This window comes from Eucalyptus grandis, chromosome 2, assembly GCF_016545825.1.
Source record: "Eucalyptus grandis isolate ANBG69807.140 chromosome 2, ASM1654582v1, whole genome shotgun sequence".
NCBI classification, from domain to species: Eukaryota; Viridiplantae; Streptophyta; class Magnoliopsida; order Myrtales; family Myrtaceae; genus Eucalyptus; species Eucalyptus grandis.
Genome location: NC_052613.1, coordinates 39485836 through 39502339, shown reverse-complemented (window position 1 = coordinate 39502339; position 16504 = coordinate 39485836). Strand labels below are relative to the sequence as shown.

The window sequence follows — 16504 nt, the reverse complement described above, 5'->3', positions numbered from 1 at the left end:
CCCCCATACATCCGAGTCAAAATTACGTGCTTGGATGTTGTTGGAATCAGAATCAGATATTAAAGCTTTATTTGTCAGTTGAATTAACCTAGAGGAAGGAACATAGCTTCTCCTCCTGAAATGTTTGACGTAGAAAGACCATGTCACGTCGAGGATAATAAGGCCAAGGTGGATAAAACACGCATAGCCACAGAGAGAGAGAGAGAGAGAGAGAGAGAGAGAGGCGTTTTGTTTCAGAGAGCGAAAAGACCCGCACATTTCATTTGCACTTTCTCCGAAAGGTAAAAGTAGTAAAAGTCGTTCCCGTTGAAAATATACAGGAGCAGTTTCATCATTTCGCGTTTAAAAGAACACCAAGAAATGAGATCCATATGAAAATGTCATATGCTTTTTGAACGAGGAAGGCCAAATCAGAGCCAAAGAAAAGACTAGTCCAAGTCGCTGTCACAGAGAGATAAAGAGAGTTGAAGGGTCGGTGTTAGGCAGCGCCCGCAGCATGTGCATACAAAGGTCGGTCAATCAATTTTCCTTAAGTGACGCGCTGGAGAACAGTCTTCTGACAAGAAAACACAAGAGAGTTTCCTTCCCTCTTAAGTAGGGACTCGATAAAGACGACAGCATTATAGGTGACCGTCTACCAGAAACATTCAAACACCAAAACGCAAGGTGGCATCCGATGCATCACACGGGGGGATCTCGTCTCATTTGAGTTGTAAAACACAAGCAAACTAAGCAATCGCGTGCACGAACCTTCCGTTTCATTATTCTGTCTTTGCGCTCCTCCAAAAGTAACTGGGAATTGCATTTGCCACTAGCCAGGACCTGATTCTGTTCGTGGGGCCCAATCGATGCCTTCGATAAGCTAACTTCAAAGTGATCGAATAGTCGGACAATATTCGTTTGGACGAGGTATAAAGTGACAGTGGCAGTGGGAAACCAAAATCTCATAAGGCGGCTTGGCAGTTGGGGCGAAGTTTCCCTCCCCGACTCCATCCGACCAGACAGGGAGGAGAAGTTATATCCGCGTTTCAAACAACAAGACTTAAGGAGGAAAGGAAACATTCATCGGTTAAGTTTATTGAGCTCAGTCGCTGCTTGTGGAAAATGTTGGGTGAGTAAAAAGAAACAAAAGTATTTCACACGGCCATGACCCAAATTTTCGCACTTCTTGAATTTCAAACTGCAAATGGGCAATCATCACTGGAGCGAATTGGGGAAGTTTGATTGGTTGAATTAGACCACATCAATGACACCCGTGATATCATTATTCGCTAGATTTTTTAAAAATTCCGAAAGTTTTGGTCAAGTGATTAAGTGCTTTATTATTTTCTTTAATTCAAATTACAGCTCACCCGCTGATTATTATTTAGAAGGTCGCGTCTAGGCCTAGCATCACGCTAAGCACAACCTAGTCAATATTCCCATATGGTTACTGAAATGCGGCTGCCGAAATAACGAGAAATGTCAATGAATTTGGCAACTCCGAGAAAATCATTTGCGTCCCCTGGTATGAATCTGATCTAACAACAAAATGCCGTTTGCAGTAGGATTTTCTTTCCGTGGATGGTGCGTGGGCCATTGCATTAACTTGTGTGTGCAAAACGCTGGCCACCAGTTTTATCACTCCCGCTGCCTCACGTATCTCACCTATTCCGTGGGCAATTTCCGTACATCTATGGATATTAATCTGACTTAAATGATTTTCGATACGTTTGAATCAGGAAGCAGGTGAGCCGTACTTTCAATTTTTCCAGGAATCGACCACACTTTCAAGTTTATCCATACAATGAGCGCGGGCGACGTCGCAGCGACGTCGCACGCTCCACGTTTCCCCATTTGGATCGGTTTGCCCTGCAGGCTGCTGCTGTCATGTTTACGTCTCTGGTGACTCGTTCCCCTCGCGAAGCATCGTGATTTTGTGACGTAATCATAGCGCGTGCGTGACTCCTTCCCAGTACCCACCCCCCGTAACGAATGGTCCACCCCCTTTTTGGTGATTTCAGCCCATACTTTTTACGAGCTTTTTGGAACGAGTAAAAGATGAACGCCGGTCATTACGAGTTTGGTGTTACCGTGTTCTTAGGTCTCGGCCTCGGATGCCATCATCATCATCAATTCGGGCGAACCCTCCTTCCACTTTCTTCACGTTCTTTCGAAATGTATTGGATGGTTTCGTCCCATTGCAGTGGTTGACAGACGGTTGACCTAATTTCATCTTCGTCAGTGTATTTCATTGAAATTGATTTGTGAGTCGCATTGAGAAAGTGGGGTGCGTTAGCATATCCGAATCCTAAATCACACATTCATTTTAATGATTTAAATTTTTCAAAATAGATGGTAGATGCCCCATAAAATGTTGTTACGTAGTATTAAAGTCAAGAGTTGCTATTTTGAAATTTAAATCTTCTCAAACTCTTCATTTGTTTCACTTATAATATATTTTTATGGTTAGTTTTAGATCAAAATCTGATCGAGAGTGAAGAGGAGTATTAAAATACTTGAATATTACATCACAAAGTTGTCTTCCGAGCAGTTGGAATTGCTCTACGCAATAAAAAAAAAAAGAGTTAAAATATCGGATACTCTTGAGCACACGCCTGGACAACTCCAATGGGGCAAGGGAAATGCTTCTAGAAAAGTCAAAGAAACTACGGCATCGCTCCCTTGTGAGTTGTGACGACTTCCCAGTTTAACAAGCGGTGACGCGCTATCCTCGCTCACCCATTGGCGGCCCACATTGCCATATTTGCCCTTCACATTCACGCAAAAGCGACCACATTAATCCCCCCTACTTGCTCCCCAAGAAACTTCAAGGGCCCTTTCGCCACTTGGCGTGAGCGTACGGGTCATCGCTCGCCCCTTGCTTCTCGCCCTCTATATAAGAGAGTCGCACTCCAACCCCCAGTGTCATACTAGTCATCCCGATTCCCGACTCAGCAAGCAAAAGAGGAAACCAGAAAAAAGCAGACACCTCGGTTTCACGTTCTCTACTACAGAATTCCGGAGATGGTGAAGAGAGACAGAGAGGACACGGAGGTCGAAGCCCTGGCCCTGGCCAACTGCTTGATGCTCCTCTCCCGAGTCGGCGAGAGCGCCGACTCGTCATGGCTGAACCACAAATCCCGGCCTACAGAGCGGATGTTCGCGTGCAAGACGTGCAACCGCGAGTTCTCATCCTTCCAGGCGCTCGGAGGGCACAGAGCCAGCCACAAGAAGCCGAAGCTGTCCGGCGATCTCTTCCACCTAGGGCGCTCCGCGGATTCCTCACCGGCCAAGCCGAAGACGCACGAGTGCTCGATATGCGGCCTCGAGTTCCCGCTCGGCCAAGCCCTTGGCGGTCACATGAGGAGGCACAGGGCCGCCATGGCGGAGAGATTGGCGACGGCCGAAAAGCCTGTGCCGGTGTTAAAGAAATCAAACAGTAAGAGAGTCATGTGTTTGGATTTGAACTCGTCACCGACGGAGGACGACTTGACCTTGCGTTTAGGAAAGGCCGCGCCACCTTTGGTGCTAGATCTCGTTTTGTAGGCCTTAGAGAACGTAGATCGTGTACAAAGCAGTTTTTAGTGGATGCCGGACTGTTCCTTTTTCGTTTTTTTGGGTATTCATCGATTGATATTTTGAACCTGAGTCCCTGTATTTTGCGTGGACATTTTTGTTTTGTTTCATGAACACATATTATGTCTGAACGAGATGAGTGAAAGGATGATTACGTTCTGCAGTTTTCGTGGTGCCAGCGTGCATATATGCGGCTATAGTTTTCTTTGTTGGCCTCTTTGTTATATCCGAAGATGATTTACATCTGGGTTGTGCTCGATGATTTATATCAAAGGCGAACCAAAAATACTTGACGCGGAATCGTTTTCAAGAGACGGGCGAGTCTTGGAAGACGGGCGATCATGGGTCCCATTTCCGTTTACCTTCTATTGAGCCGTTAGATCCGCGCCTCATGTGAAAGCGAAAAATTCTCGCCTCATTCTCAGTCTCAATAATCCTCTCGGTTGCTTCTGGCTAGCTCGCCTCGTCAGGCGCTGAAGCACACGGCAACCCGTCGTTAATTTTCCGGCCACCCAGCATCTTGCCACCTACCTTTATCGTCTTTTCTTGTGTCCTACTCCAATCAGTCTTCTTCACGTCTCCGTATTGGACTGGGTTTACTTTCAAGCATAATCCATGTGGAGAAATAATGAGAGGCTTTATTTGGCCTAAATTAACGGGGCTTCTCTCTATTTTTATGTGATATCTGCAAAAGAATTATTAGGCAGATGTAGTAGCAAGAGAGAAAGAGGGTGTTGTCTGGTTTTCATTAAGCTGATAATTGAAGGTCGATTTGTGCTCCAAACATCAAGTTTTTCGTGGGTTGAACTGAATCCGTGTTTTAGTGAGATTTATCATTGATTCCTCAAGTTCGTGTGTATTGCTAATAATGGTGTTCTTGATGTTGTTATTGTTGCTATGTACCTTTAGTATTAGCTAGAGAAAAACTTTGTTTAGCCGATTTTATTGATAGTGAAGATTTTGGATGGAGTCCAGTTTGACCGGGAGGTTTTTCGCATAAAATTACCTTCTATTTGCATACTTGGTAATTGCTTTATCACATGTCATTTTTCTTTTTCCCTTTCTTATTCCTCTTTCCTTAGCCGGTGGCTAGCGTAGTGATAGCCAACGACCGACCAGGCAAAGCTTGAGCTCACTAACCTCAAGCAAGCTCAAGGTCGTCGACGACTAGCAAGGCTTGAGCCTCATCGATTTGGTGAGACTTGGATTTTAGGTTGATCACTGCCGATAGAGGAAAAGGGGGAAGAAGAAGGAAGAAGAAAAAAGAAAAGAAAAAGAAGAAAAGAAAAAAAAAAGAAATAATAATGAAAAATTCAAAATTTTAATAATAATTACAAATTCTATTTTTTAAAATATTTTTCGTAGATGTGTATCCATTTACATACCGGAGAAGTATTTTTAGAGAAAGCTTGGTGTTGTCCACATCAAAATTCAATCAATATCGAAGTAGAAATTCTAAACATTACAATATAATTTTTAATTTGATAAATCCCAATTAAGAAGTTACGCATTCTTGCATCCGAGAAGATTTGATACAAACAAATATTATTTTTCATGTCAATCATTAACTAATCAAACTTTTTCTTATCAAGAATTTTTCGAAAGTATTTTAATTTAAGGTTTTTCACATTTTTTTTTAATTTTATTTACTAATTTTTATTTTTTAATTTGATGTGAAGTTTTTATTGAAGTAACGTCCGTGCGTGCGTGCGTGTGTGAAGAGCTTAAAGTGGATTAAATAGGTGTGAGTGGGTTTTCTTGATTAAGTTAAATATTATTGTGTCTTTATAATATGGGTTGGGTCGAGTATGACCATCAAATTTATACTACATGAAAATGAGTTAAAACGGGTTTAATGGGTCAATATGGACCGGACCATTTTTTACCCAACCCATACCAAACTCAACCCACCCAACTAGGTTACCCTCGGCAAGGGCTTGTCCTCAAGACTTTGTCAATTGCGGTGGCTGTGAAACAGACATATTAGAGACAGAAAGTTGCCGTTGGTAAGGAATACGTTAAGGTTGGTAGTAATTTCATAAACTTGGAGTCATGGAGAACTGTAACACGAATTCAACTCTATGCAAAATGGTAGATGGAAATCAGGCCTTCAATTCCTTAAAATCGGCATAAAAAGTTCGCTCTGTCAAAAACGCTAGTGTTTCCTTTCCTTTGAAGTAGGGACTCAGTAAAAGACTTGAAAACATTATAGGTGACGGTGACAACATTGCACAAGTTCGATCAGAACCTACAAAAGCAAAACAAGAAAGCGACTTACAATGTATTAAAAGTCAATGTACAGATTTGAGGGATCCTATCTGATTGAGTTGTAACACACAAGTATGCGCGTGCACGAAGTTTCCTTCATTTTCCTTGTTTTCCGCTCCTCTAGAAGTGGCTGGGAATGCATAGCCACGACCCATGAGCTCATCGATAGTTTAGGTAGACTTTAATCCATGTGATGTGATCTAACAATTATACAATATCGTTTCTGACGAGGATAGAGTGAGAGTGGCAGTGGGAAACCAAATGCTCGAAGGCGGTTTGGCAGTTGCGAAGAAGTTTCGCTCCCCAACTCCATATGACCGGACCACACGAGGAACTTATATCCGCGTTTCGGAAACAAGACCAAAGAAGAAAAGGAACAGTGGTGAGGAAGCAGCGCAAGATTCCTCAGCTAAGTTTCGTAAAGCTCAGTCGCTTGTGGAAGGTGTTGGGTACGTAAAAGAAACCAACTATTTTTACGGCGATGACCCGGATATTGCCATTTCTCGAATTTCAAATTCCAAACAAAAAGGGCGATCATCTCATTTCGGCGAAGCGGGGAATATAACAGGTGTAGCACACACGATATTGTTGTCATACAATAGAGGTCCTCTACATGACACTAGGAAGGCGGGAAAATTGTCCAAAAAAGGCTAAATCTTTACTAAAGATTTAGTCAATTGAGTCCATCTAATTAATTTTGGTCGGAATTTGCTAAAGTGGACGCCGGCCGCTCTCGCATGGCACGATTAGTTTTGACAAGGACAAATTTTGATGATATTTTACTTTTTATTTCTTCTTTCTTTTGTCAATGGGCAACCACCAGCCATGGCAAGGTGGGCTAGCCTTGCTCGCCATAGGTGAGGTCTGATTGGGCGAGCCCTCACCCAAGCCAAGGCAACCTTGCTAGGTGTCGCCTTTGCCTAGGCACTGCTTAGAGAAAATGCCCTAGCGCAAGCGATAGCCGACCTTGCTAGATTTATTGAGGGGAGCCCTTGCCAAGGCTCTCCCTTGCCCAAGCGAGACTTGGCAAGGGTCGATTGTGCTGAGGCTAGCCCTTGCCCAAGCTAGGGTGGCCTTGCTTGGTGTTGCCTTTGATTGACTAGACCACCTTAGCTTAAGCAAGGGCCGGCCTTGCTAGATTTGCCCTGGCGAGGCTTGACCCTTGTTGGGTCTTGCTTGGGTGAGGGCAAGCCTCATCGAGCCACGTGTAGCCTATCGCTAGTGGCCGGCGACCGGCAAAAGTCAGGAGAAAGAATAAAAGAAAAGAAAAAATTCAGAAAAATAGTAAATTTTTTGAAAAAAGTAAATTATTATTATAAATTATCCATATTAGCATTGACTATCCTATGCGGTAATATTAGCTTCCATATCATCAATTTTTGATTAAAATTGATCAGATGAACTTAATTGGTAAAAAGTGAAAATGTTTATAAATGAATTGATAAAATTGGAATGTTTATGACTAAATTGTTAAAAGTATAATAAGTTTAGAACTTTTTAAACAAATTTCTCTTAAGAAGGCATGTTAAGAAATTCCCTTTAGATGCAAGAACGAAGTCGAATTCCATGGACAAGATGTGGAAGAAGGCATGTAGTGAGAAATACAGGAGGGTTGCTAAAATGTCAAGAGACTTCGTGTAGGTTTTCAGCATCGCAACGCATGCTTTATCGTTTTAAATGCAAACGTATTTTCTTATATATCTTAGATATTATTATATTTCCATTTCTTGTGATCTTTATTGAGTATTGCAATTTACAAATTAAACTCTTCTGAATTTTTCTTTGGAAAAAAATTAAGTTTCCCATTTAAGAAGGGTCGACCCAACCATGCTAGGCCCCACATGGGTGGCCAGTCCTAGTCGCGCATGTCGCCTTGTGTCAAAAAACCCGTCAATACGCAAATTCTGTACATCCGTAGAGATTAGTCCGATTCAAAATGTTATCGGATACGTGTGATGAGGACGCGGAGAGGGGAACGCCGTGCGTTCAATATTTTCTAAGAGGAAACGGACCATTTGAGTGCAAGTTTGTCGATTCGACAAGTGTCATGCGGGTGACGTCACAACTCACGCTCCACCGTTTCCTCTATCGCGTCGCTTTCGCCCCGCTCCCCTCGCTTTCCTTTCCGAGCTTTTCGGAGCGAGTAAAGAACGCGAGTCGGCTCCTACAAGTTTGACATTAGCCGCGTCCTTTCGCCTTGGCTTCGGTTGCCATCGTCATCGATTCAGGTGAACCTTCCTCGTACTTTCTTCACATCCTTCCAGATGTATCGGTTAGTTCATCCCATCGCAATGGTCGACAAATCTTTGACCCAATTTTATATATTTCGCCAGAATCAATCGGCAAGTAACATTGAGAAGGTAGAATAAGTCAGTCTATTTGAATACTAAATCATTCTTTAATTTAAATGTTTAAAATAGTTGGCAATGATCCTGATGTAGAATTAAGATTGATTCAAGATTTCAATTTCAAAATTCAAAATTTTCTAGATTCCTTTTTGTGCCTCTCCCAATATTTCCACGAGTATTTTAGTGGAGTATTAAAATGCTTCAGAGAAAAAAAAATCAATTGGAATTGCTCTTACAAAATTCTACGGAATAAAAGGAGTTAAAATGTCCAGATATTGTTGAACACGCGCCTCCACGACTCCAACAGTGCAAGCGAAAGCTTCTAGAAACTTCGGAGCAACTACCGCCACGCTCACCTGTGACGACTTCCCCGCACTGCACTTCACGCGGTCACGCCATCCTCGCTTCGCTTCGGTGGCTAGTAGTTGCCACGTTTGTCCTTCACATAAACGCGTCCTCCTTACTTACTCCACAAGGAGCACAGGGGTATTTTCGTCACTTCGCTTTAGCGTGGGACATACACGTCATCGCTCTCATCCTATATAAGAGACTCGCGCTCCGCCACCCGCTCTCCATCCCAGACATCCCGACTCAGCAAAGCCAAAGAAAGAAACCAGAAACAGCAGACCAGACCATTCCATTCCATTCCATTTCGCATTCTCTACTACAGACTCGCAGAGATGGTGAAGAGAGACAGAGAGGACGCGGAGGTCGAAGCCCTGGCCGTGGCCAACTGCTTGATGCTCCTCCCCCGAGTCGGCGAGTGCGCCGACTCGAACCGCGAATCGCGGTCTACAGAGCGGATGTTCGCGTGCAAGACGTGCAACCGCGAGTTCTCCTCATTCCAGGCGCTCGGAGGGCATAGAACCAGCCACAAGAAGCAGAAGCTGATCCCCGGCGGCCTCTTCCACCTCGGCTGCACCGCGGATTCCTCGCCAGCCAAGCCGAAGAGGCACGAGTGCTCGATATGCGGCCTCGAGTTCCCGATGGGCCAAGCCCTTGGCGGTCACATGAGGAGGCACAGGGCCGCCATGGCGGAGGGCTTGGCGGCAGAGGCGGCGAAGCCTGTGCCGGTGTTGAAGAGATCGAATAGCAAGAGAGTCATGTGCTTGGATTTGAACTCGTCGCTGATGGAGGACGACTTGACCTTGCGTTTAGGAAAGGTTGCGCCGCCTTTGGTGCTAGATCTCCTTCTGTAGGCCCGAGAGAACGTAGATTGAGTACAGAGCAGTTCTTAGTCGGTGCCTTACTGTTCTTCTTTTTTTGCTATTTTGGATTCATTGATTGATATATTGAATTAGACACTGCATTTTGCCAGCGAGTACATATGCGGCTATATTTGGACTAAATAAACAGGGTCTCTCTCTGTTCAAAAAAAAAAAAAAAAAAAACAGGGTCTCTCTCTATTTTTATGTGGTAGCCAAAAGAGAATGATTGAAGTGATGCAGTAGTAAGAGAGATAGAGAGAGAGAGTAGAAAATCTAGAAATAAGGGTGTTGTCTAGTTTTCATCAAGCTAACAATCGGAGCTCGACTCGTGTTCCTTGCATCGGAATCAAACCTTTGTTTTAATGAGATTTATCCTTGATCTCTTGTGAAGTTTGTGTATTGCCAAGAATGGTGTTCTTGAAGTTGTTATTGCTATGTACCTTTAGTATTAGCTAGAGAAGAACTTTGTTCACCTAATTTTGTTAATAGTAAAGATTTTGGATGGAGTCCGGTCTTGGGGTTTTGATTTCCTCATACTGAAGAGGTTTTCTATGTAAAGTTGCCTTCTATTTGCATGCTTGGTAATTGCTCTATTGCATTATTTTCTATTAGGTTTGCACAAGAGAAGTGATTATTTTATTTCATTACGTTAATATGATGTTGTCAGGATTGTTATTGTTCTCCCAATAACCCCTTTGGCTGCATTCCTTCGTTGATGGGTCTCGGTTCAGGGAGGCTCCAGGGTCGGTTGCCATTGGCGTGATTCGAGGGATATGACATGTAATCTACTACAATTTGAGACGAGAGTTGTCAGCGTTGGCAAGGGCTTACCCTCAAGTCCTTATCAATTGTGGTGGCTACGAAACACACATAATAGAGAGAGAAAGTTGCCGGTGGTACCGGAAGGAAGATGTTTAGGTTGGTAGTAATTTCATAAGCATGAAGTCATGTAGAACTGTGACGCGAAATTCATCTCTATGCAAAAATGACAAATGGGGATCAGGCTTTCTCTTCCTCAAAATCAGTATAAAAAGTTTATTTATAAAATTTGTCGAATTCTTATCGAGCCACTTACTTATGACCAATCTTCATATCGCTTCCCAAATCATGTTGTTCTGGGTAAATTGAGGATTTCACTCAAGACTAATCAGAAGCATATAGTCCAACTATAACACAGTAGTACAAAGGGCCTATGTAGTAATTGCCCTATTTTAGGAAAGGTGTCAAAAAATTTCTAAACCTTTTTCATTTATGCTAATTTAGTCATAAACCTTTCATTGGTGCCAAGTTAGTCCTAAATCTTTTCACTTGATGTCAATTTAGTCATAAACTTTTGACTTGATGTCAATTTAGTCTTTTTCGGCTAATTTTAGCTGGATTTTGTCGACTGGGCACTAGTCAATTGGCGTGGCATGATCGGCACTTACGGCCAAGGAAGCATGGACACGTTCAGAGGGCCTCCGTGTTGTGTCGTACACCTCAACACGTGTCCGACACGCTCGGACACGGTGGGACATGGTTGGACATGCAATCAACTCTTTCCGACACACACGTCGGAGCGTGTCCGGAGGTTTGTGGGTGGATCTGCAGGTGCGAAAGGAAGAAGGTGATGGAGGGTGGAGGCAAGGGTGAGGGAGCCGAGGCGACGCTGTGAGCCACGTCTAAGGAGGGTTGCGAGCGACAACGAGGGAGGGCTGTGACTGCCGACTGTAATATGGAGAAGGCTATGACTGCCGACTGCAACGTCGAGATGGAAAACCGCAACGCCACAATGGAGGGCTGGATGCGAGGCTACGATGGCAAAGGGGGGAACGGAGGCGAGGCAGCAGTGAGAGAGGTGGAGACCGAGCAAGGGAGAGGAGAAAAAAGGCAATTGCTAGGGTTTTTGCCATTTGGGCTGTTACTTTATTGAATGCTTTTTCAATTTTACGAAGAAGAGCAAGGAGAGAGACGACGCGTCGACGGCTTCTAGGGAAGAAAGAAAGCCTCGTGTAGTGTGACTTTTGGGAAGTGATAGGCGTAGGCGGTGGGTGGGGTGGGGGAAGAAAACAGAGGCTGAAATAAATGGGTGGGACCCATTTAGCCCTAAAAAAAATATTGAACGTTAAATAACTTTATTAATACATGTAAGGCTAAAAAATAAATAAATAGACGGGTTAAAAAGTTATTTTGAAAAATAAAAGCACTAGATGTTAAATAATAATAAATTTTGATCATCGTAGAAAAATATAAATTTATTTTGACTCTAATTTCTCGTTAGTTATTTATTTCATCGATAACTTTTGTTAAAGTCAAATAATGTATTTTCAAATTTTTATGAATAAATTTATTAATGTTATTAGTATAGATTTATTATAGGCACTTTTTTATTATTTATTTATTTATTTATGAATTTGAGTAAATAAATTTAACTATAATAATTAATCATGTATATATAAAAATATTCATTTAATATATAACGTGTCGCAACGTGTTGAAATTCTTTACTTTTTAATAAATAACGTGTCGGCATGTCGTGTCGTGTCGTGTGTCTGTGTCGGTGCTACATAGCTTACATGGACAACTTTTAATAGTATTTTAATATTTTTTGATTTTTTGATTTGATTTTATTTTATCGATTGGTTGGAGGAAGGAGGAGGAGAAGGGACAAAAGAAAAAGAAAAAGAAGAAGAAAATAAAAATAAAAATTCAAAAGATATTAAAATATTATTAAAAGTTGTCCACGTTAAGATCGGTCATGTCATGTCTAAATGACCGGTGCTCATTCAACAAAATTATGTCAAAATTAGCTGGAATGACTGAATTGGCACCAAATCAAAATGTTTATGATTAAATTGACACTAATAAAGTGTTTAGGATTAAATTGGCAGCGATAAAAAGTTTATGACTAAATCGGCATAATTACACTTTTCCCGTCCTATTCTTATTAGCTAAGAGCACAATTTTCAATTTCATTGGGTATATAACGGAGAAAAAACAACTTTACGAGGAGTTTCAATCCTCATCTTAGCAGGCCTATTCATACACTAATCGGCTTCTCTCTTATATATGATCGGCTAATAATCCTCTAGCAGATTTAACACTCCTTGCATTCATGCAAAGAAAGGGATTATAAGGAGCCTACAAAAGAAATGGACGATGAGGACATTGAAAAAAAGGGAGACAAGTGAGATTCGGCAAGAAGCTAAAGTTGCTGAGGAGGAACTGGAACCAGAGGTACAACCGCCGGTAGAAGAGATGGTAGAAGATACAGAGATGATAGAAGCCGCAGAGGTAGCAGAACAAACGGTCAATCAATCCGAGGTTTACAGAATTATGAAGGAGATAGAGGAAGAAATGGGAAAAGAGAGAAGACAAAAATAGAACTGATTAAGGTTCTTGATGGTGAGAAGAAAAAGAAGAAACAAAAGATGAGATTCAAATATCTGTAAACTGGTCAATTCGATGAGGGAAGTGCGTGCAAATCAGAAGGAGCTGAAGGGAGAAGTTCAAACCTTGAATGAAGGCATGACCAACTTGCAAGATTTGAAATATGGAATGGCCACATTGCCAGACTCGAAGAATGGATCGGCCAGCTTGCAAGACTTGAAGGTTGGATTGGCCCCTCTATAAGGAGTCGGAAATTATTTGATGACGATCGAACAGAAGCTCCACGCTCTGAAGTGCTATGATCCCATCATAGCCAAATTGGACCATTCTCTACAAAGAAATCTTTCCCATTAAAATGATTTTAAAACATCCTTCCTAGCAACACTTGGAATCAATAAATCTCATTCAAGGATGGACCGTGCCAAGTGCGCTCCCACATGATTGGATGACAATACTGGACCTGCAAATATGATGAGACCGGCCTTTGGCCGGTGAGGTCACATTGACAATAGCCCATGGTCGTCCTCTGCAATTAGGGGGAATTGCTCCAAATCCCCATTTGAAAGCGATATACCACACTGGGAAAATGGCCATGCCCAATGGCCATGCCAACTAATGCATGGGTAAATCTTTCAGGCTTTGGACCAAATCGCTTAAGCATGGATGGCTCATACTAAGCTCAATCGCCCTAAATCTAAAGATGGGTAACGCAACAGGCCTCAAATATGAGCGAGAGAGAGAGACAATAGCTACATGCACGTCTGGCATAAAATTCTGCAGTTCCATATGTGCAAATATATTATCTCAAGATTACTCAACAAGGGCCAATGCACAAAATCTATATAAAACTCTTTTGCCAAGTAATCAATTGTTAGATCTAAAATCAAATCGGATCCATGCATGATTAATTTCTTTAAGCAGACGGTGAAGTATTACCAAACTTACCAGGCAAAAATATTTCCAAAAGGCACATTTGGCGTCGCCCGGGTTCGAACCGGAGACCTTCAGTGTGTTAGACTGACGTGATAACCAACTACACCACGACACCAGTTGATGATGTGTGGGACATTTCTCTATAGGTTGACTAGATCGTCTTATTAAATCATTCCTGTCGCTGGAAACCCTCTCTCCACCGCGAGATGACGTGTCAAGCGCTCTCTGCATGTCTCTCGATGACTTCATCCAGAGCAACAAAAAGTCCGGATCCGGCAACACTAGAGGTCACGCCCGCGGTTCTGGACCGTGCTGCCAACCGCACGAACCCTTACGCCGCCACAAAGGTCAGGTCGCCATTTCCGATCTGCTCCTACTGTTTCAAGACTCGCAATTTCTGTGTGACGAATCAGTCGATTCGATCCTGTCAAAGCTTCGGTGCCACGTTAAAATTTTGAAGGCGTATTTTGGTTGTTTTTCCCTGAAAAATTCTGGGTTTAGGCGCCGGAGACGATGTGGCTGGCATGATGGCTGGCACGATATGTTAAGATCACTACCCATAACTCGACTTGTCGCAATTTCTTCTTCTCATAACGGAACCTGAAGAGCTGATGCTAACCTTGAAATCAGAGTGACCAGATAAGTGAAGAGCGATAGAGTTTTGAGTTACACGATGAAAAGTAACGAGTTTGTGGCCACCGTTCGTAGCTCTATTGAAGACGATTTCGGAAGAAACGAACTCCCTGTTCATAATATAGTAAATTGTGAATGTTGGACTTCGAAATATCATGAGGAAGAAGCTATAGGTAAGATGATGAGGAAAGCATCTTGTTCCAATACCTGCAATGCCAATGTGATATCTGCTTCACCAACTTTTTATGCTATTCTTCGTAGTTTATCTTCTCGAGATTGACCTACTTCGAGAGGGCCCAGCAATTTCAGTGGTGGCCATCAATTGAGCATGTAATATTTGAATTTGAAGACCAATCTCGAAGGTAAGGACAAAAGAAAGATCACGCATTCGGCGATGGTGTACTACCTGATCATTAAGGACTCTGCACATACTAGAAAACTCTAGAAATCCAGCTGCAGGTATGTGCATTGAACTGCAGACGTCCAGGTAACCTCTGTATAACTGTATTTCTATACCAAGTTAGCTAGCAATAGCAACTGCAAAATACTTCTGCAGTCAGAAGTCGAAAATGAGACGCACCTCTCCAACAGTTGTATCCTTCTTCCGAGCACAGAATATTTTTCACAGCAGAGCAAAGTATAATCTGCAGTCCGGTTGTTAAGAAAGTGACAGAAGTGTCAATAGCGTGGCCAGACAAGGAATAGTAAGGAAGAAATGAAAAGCCATGGATAAAAATGGCTAAAGCATTGAAAACATTACGAATGCTCGTGAGATTCGATTTTATACCTATATATCGAACTGTTAGATATACGATGTAATTTGATGCTACTTGTTATTTGTTTAAGCATAGCTGTTGATGTTGTGGAAGAATCTGAATGGCATCCACCACTGGTGATCTAAATGCTCTGTGGATAATGCAAGAACCATGTGATCTAAATGTTCTGGATAATGCGAAAAGAGTTTAGAACTCAGAATTGGCTAAAGAGGTGATGGACAAAAATATTTTCTAGCAATTTTAGATAATATAGTATTTCCACTTGGAAAAAGTTAAAGATGATAAAATGACACATCAACAATTATATGAGATGAAAACAATCTTATCTACACTTTTTCCAGCGAGGCCTATACCTTTAAATCTCCTACATTAATTCAAGTGTCTTACTCTGCTGAAGAGATCTTGTAAGATGCATTATGTAGGCCTGATTAATAGGTTGAAAAATGAAAGGACTTGTTAGCTCGAAGATTTTTTTATTGTAAGGTTTGAAGCTAGTGATCATTTTGGCATCGTTACCAATCTTCTCCTTCAACAAGCATGGTCTTCTTGTGTGGATGCTCTATCGGCTAGGAGAGTCCAACACTTCTTTTCGTTTGTAGATGTTGCTTTATTAGGTAGAATTTATGGATCAATTACTCTGTCGTCTCAATTTCAATTGCTTGTATTTCTTCGTTGTCAAGGAGATCGAAGACGGAAGCAAGCACATGTAGCTCTCCTTCATTGAGAAAGCCTAATCCCATAGCTTTTTCCCTTTTCCTATGAGTGCGCTAGATTGATTTTAATAGATCGATTTCTTTTTTAATTTGTGTGTGTTTTAAGTGGCCATTTGTCTTTAAATATAGGGAGGATTTTAAGAAGCGTTTTATGGAGGAGTTCGAATCTGCGGTGAGTTTTGAAACTCTAATTTTTCTTAGTTCTCAATCACTGAATTGAGTCGACCTAATCAAGCCTCAATTCTCAGTGAAATGCAGCTCAAATAAGGTGTGCAGATCTGTGCAAAAAACCCTCCAAGAGCAAGTAATGGAGCATAAGGTGGTCATGTTCCTTCTCACGGAGCTACGCAATCACCCAGGTAGGCCCTCTCTTTCGTTTCGTTCGTAGATGTGACTTTATTAGATAGAATTTATGTGATCAATTACTCTTGTCATCTCAATTTCAATCGCTCGTATCTCTTCGTTGTCAAGAAGATCAAAGATGGAAGGAAGCACAAGCAGCTCTCTTTCATTGAGAAAGCCCAATCCCATAGCTTTTTCCCTTTTTCCTGTGAGTGCACTATATTGATTTTAATACATCGATTTCTTTTTTAATTTGTGTGTGTGTTTTAAGTGGCCATTTGTCCTTAAATATAGGGAGGATTTTAGGAAGCGTTTTATGGGGAGTTTTGCGTGAGTTTTGAAACTCTAATTTTTCT

The 16504-nt window shown here is 42.0% G+C and overlaps 2 protein-coding genes and 1 non-coding gene across 3 annotated transcripts; 2 read left to right on the top strand and 1 right to left on the bottom strand.

The window, feature by feature from the left end:
- The first annotated feature begins 2914 nt into the window (after nt 1-2914).
- Nucleotides 2915-3724, top strand: LOC104432766 (zinc finger protein ZAT8). The gene has a single exon (XM_010045288.3). It carries the CDS (start codon nt 3007-3009, stop codon nt 3526-3528), a length of 522 nt encoding a protein of 173 aa, XP_010043590.2. The 5' UTR covers nt 2915-3006; the 3' UTR covers nt 3529-3724.
- Nucleotides 3725-8754: 5030 nt separating this feature from the next.
- LOC104432765 (zinc finger protein ZAT8) lies at nt 8755-9591 on the top strand. The gene has a single exon (XM_010045287.3). It carries the CDS (start codon nt 8855-8857, stop codon nt 9371-9373), a length of 519 nt encoding a protein of 172 aa, XP_010043589.1. The 5' UTR covers nt 8755-8854; the 3' UTR covers nt 9374-9591.
- Nucleotides 9592-13725: 4134 nt separating this feature from the next.
- On the bottom strand, nt 13726-13799 carry TRNAV-AAC. Its single transcript has one exon. It is a non-coding gene; the product is annotated as a tRNA-Val (tRNA).
- Between the last annotated feature and the right edge of the window lie 2705 nt (nt 13800-16504).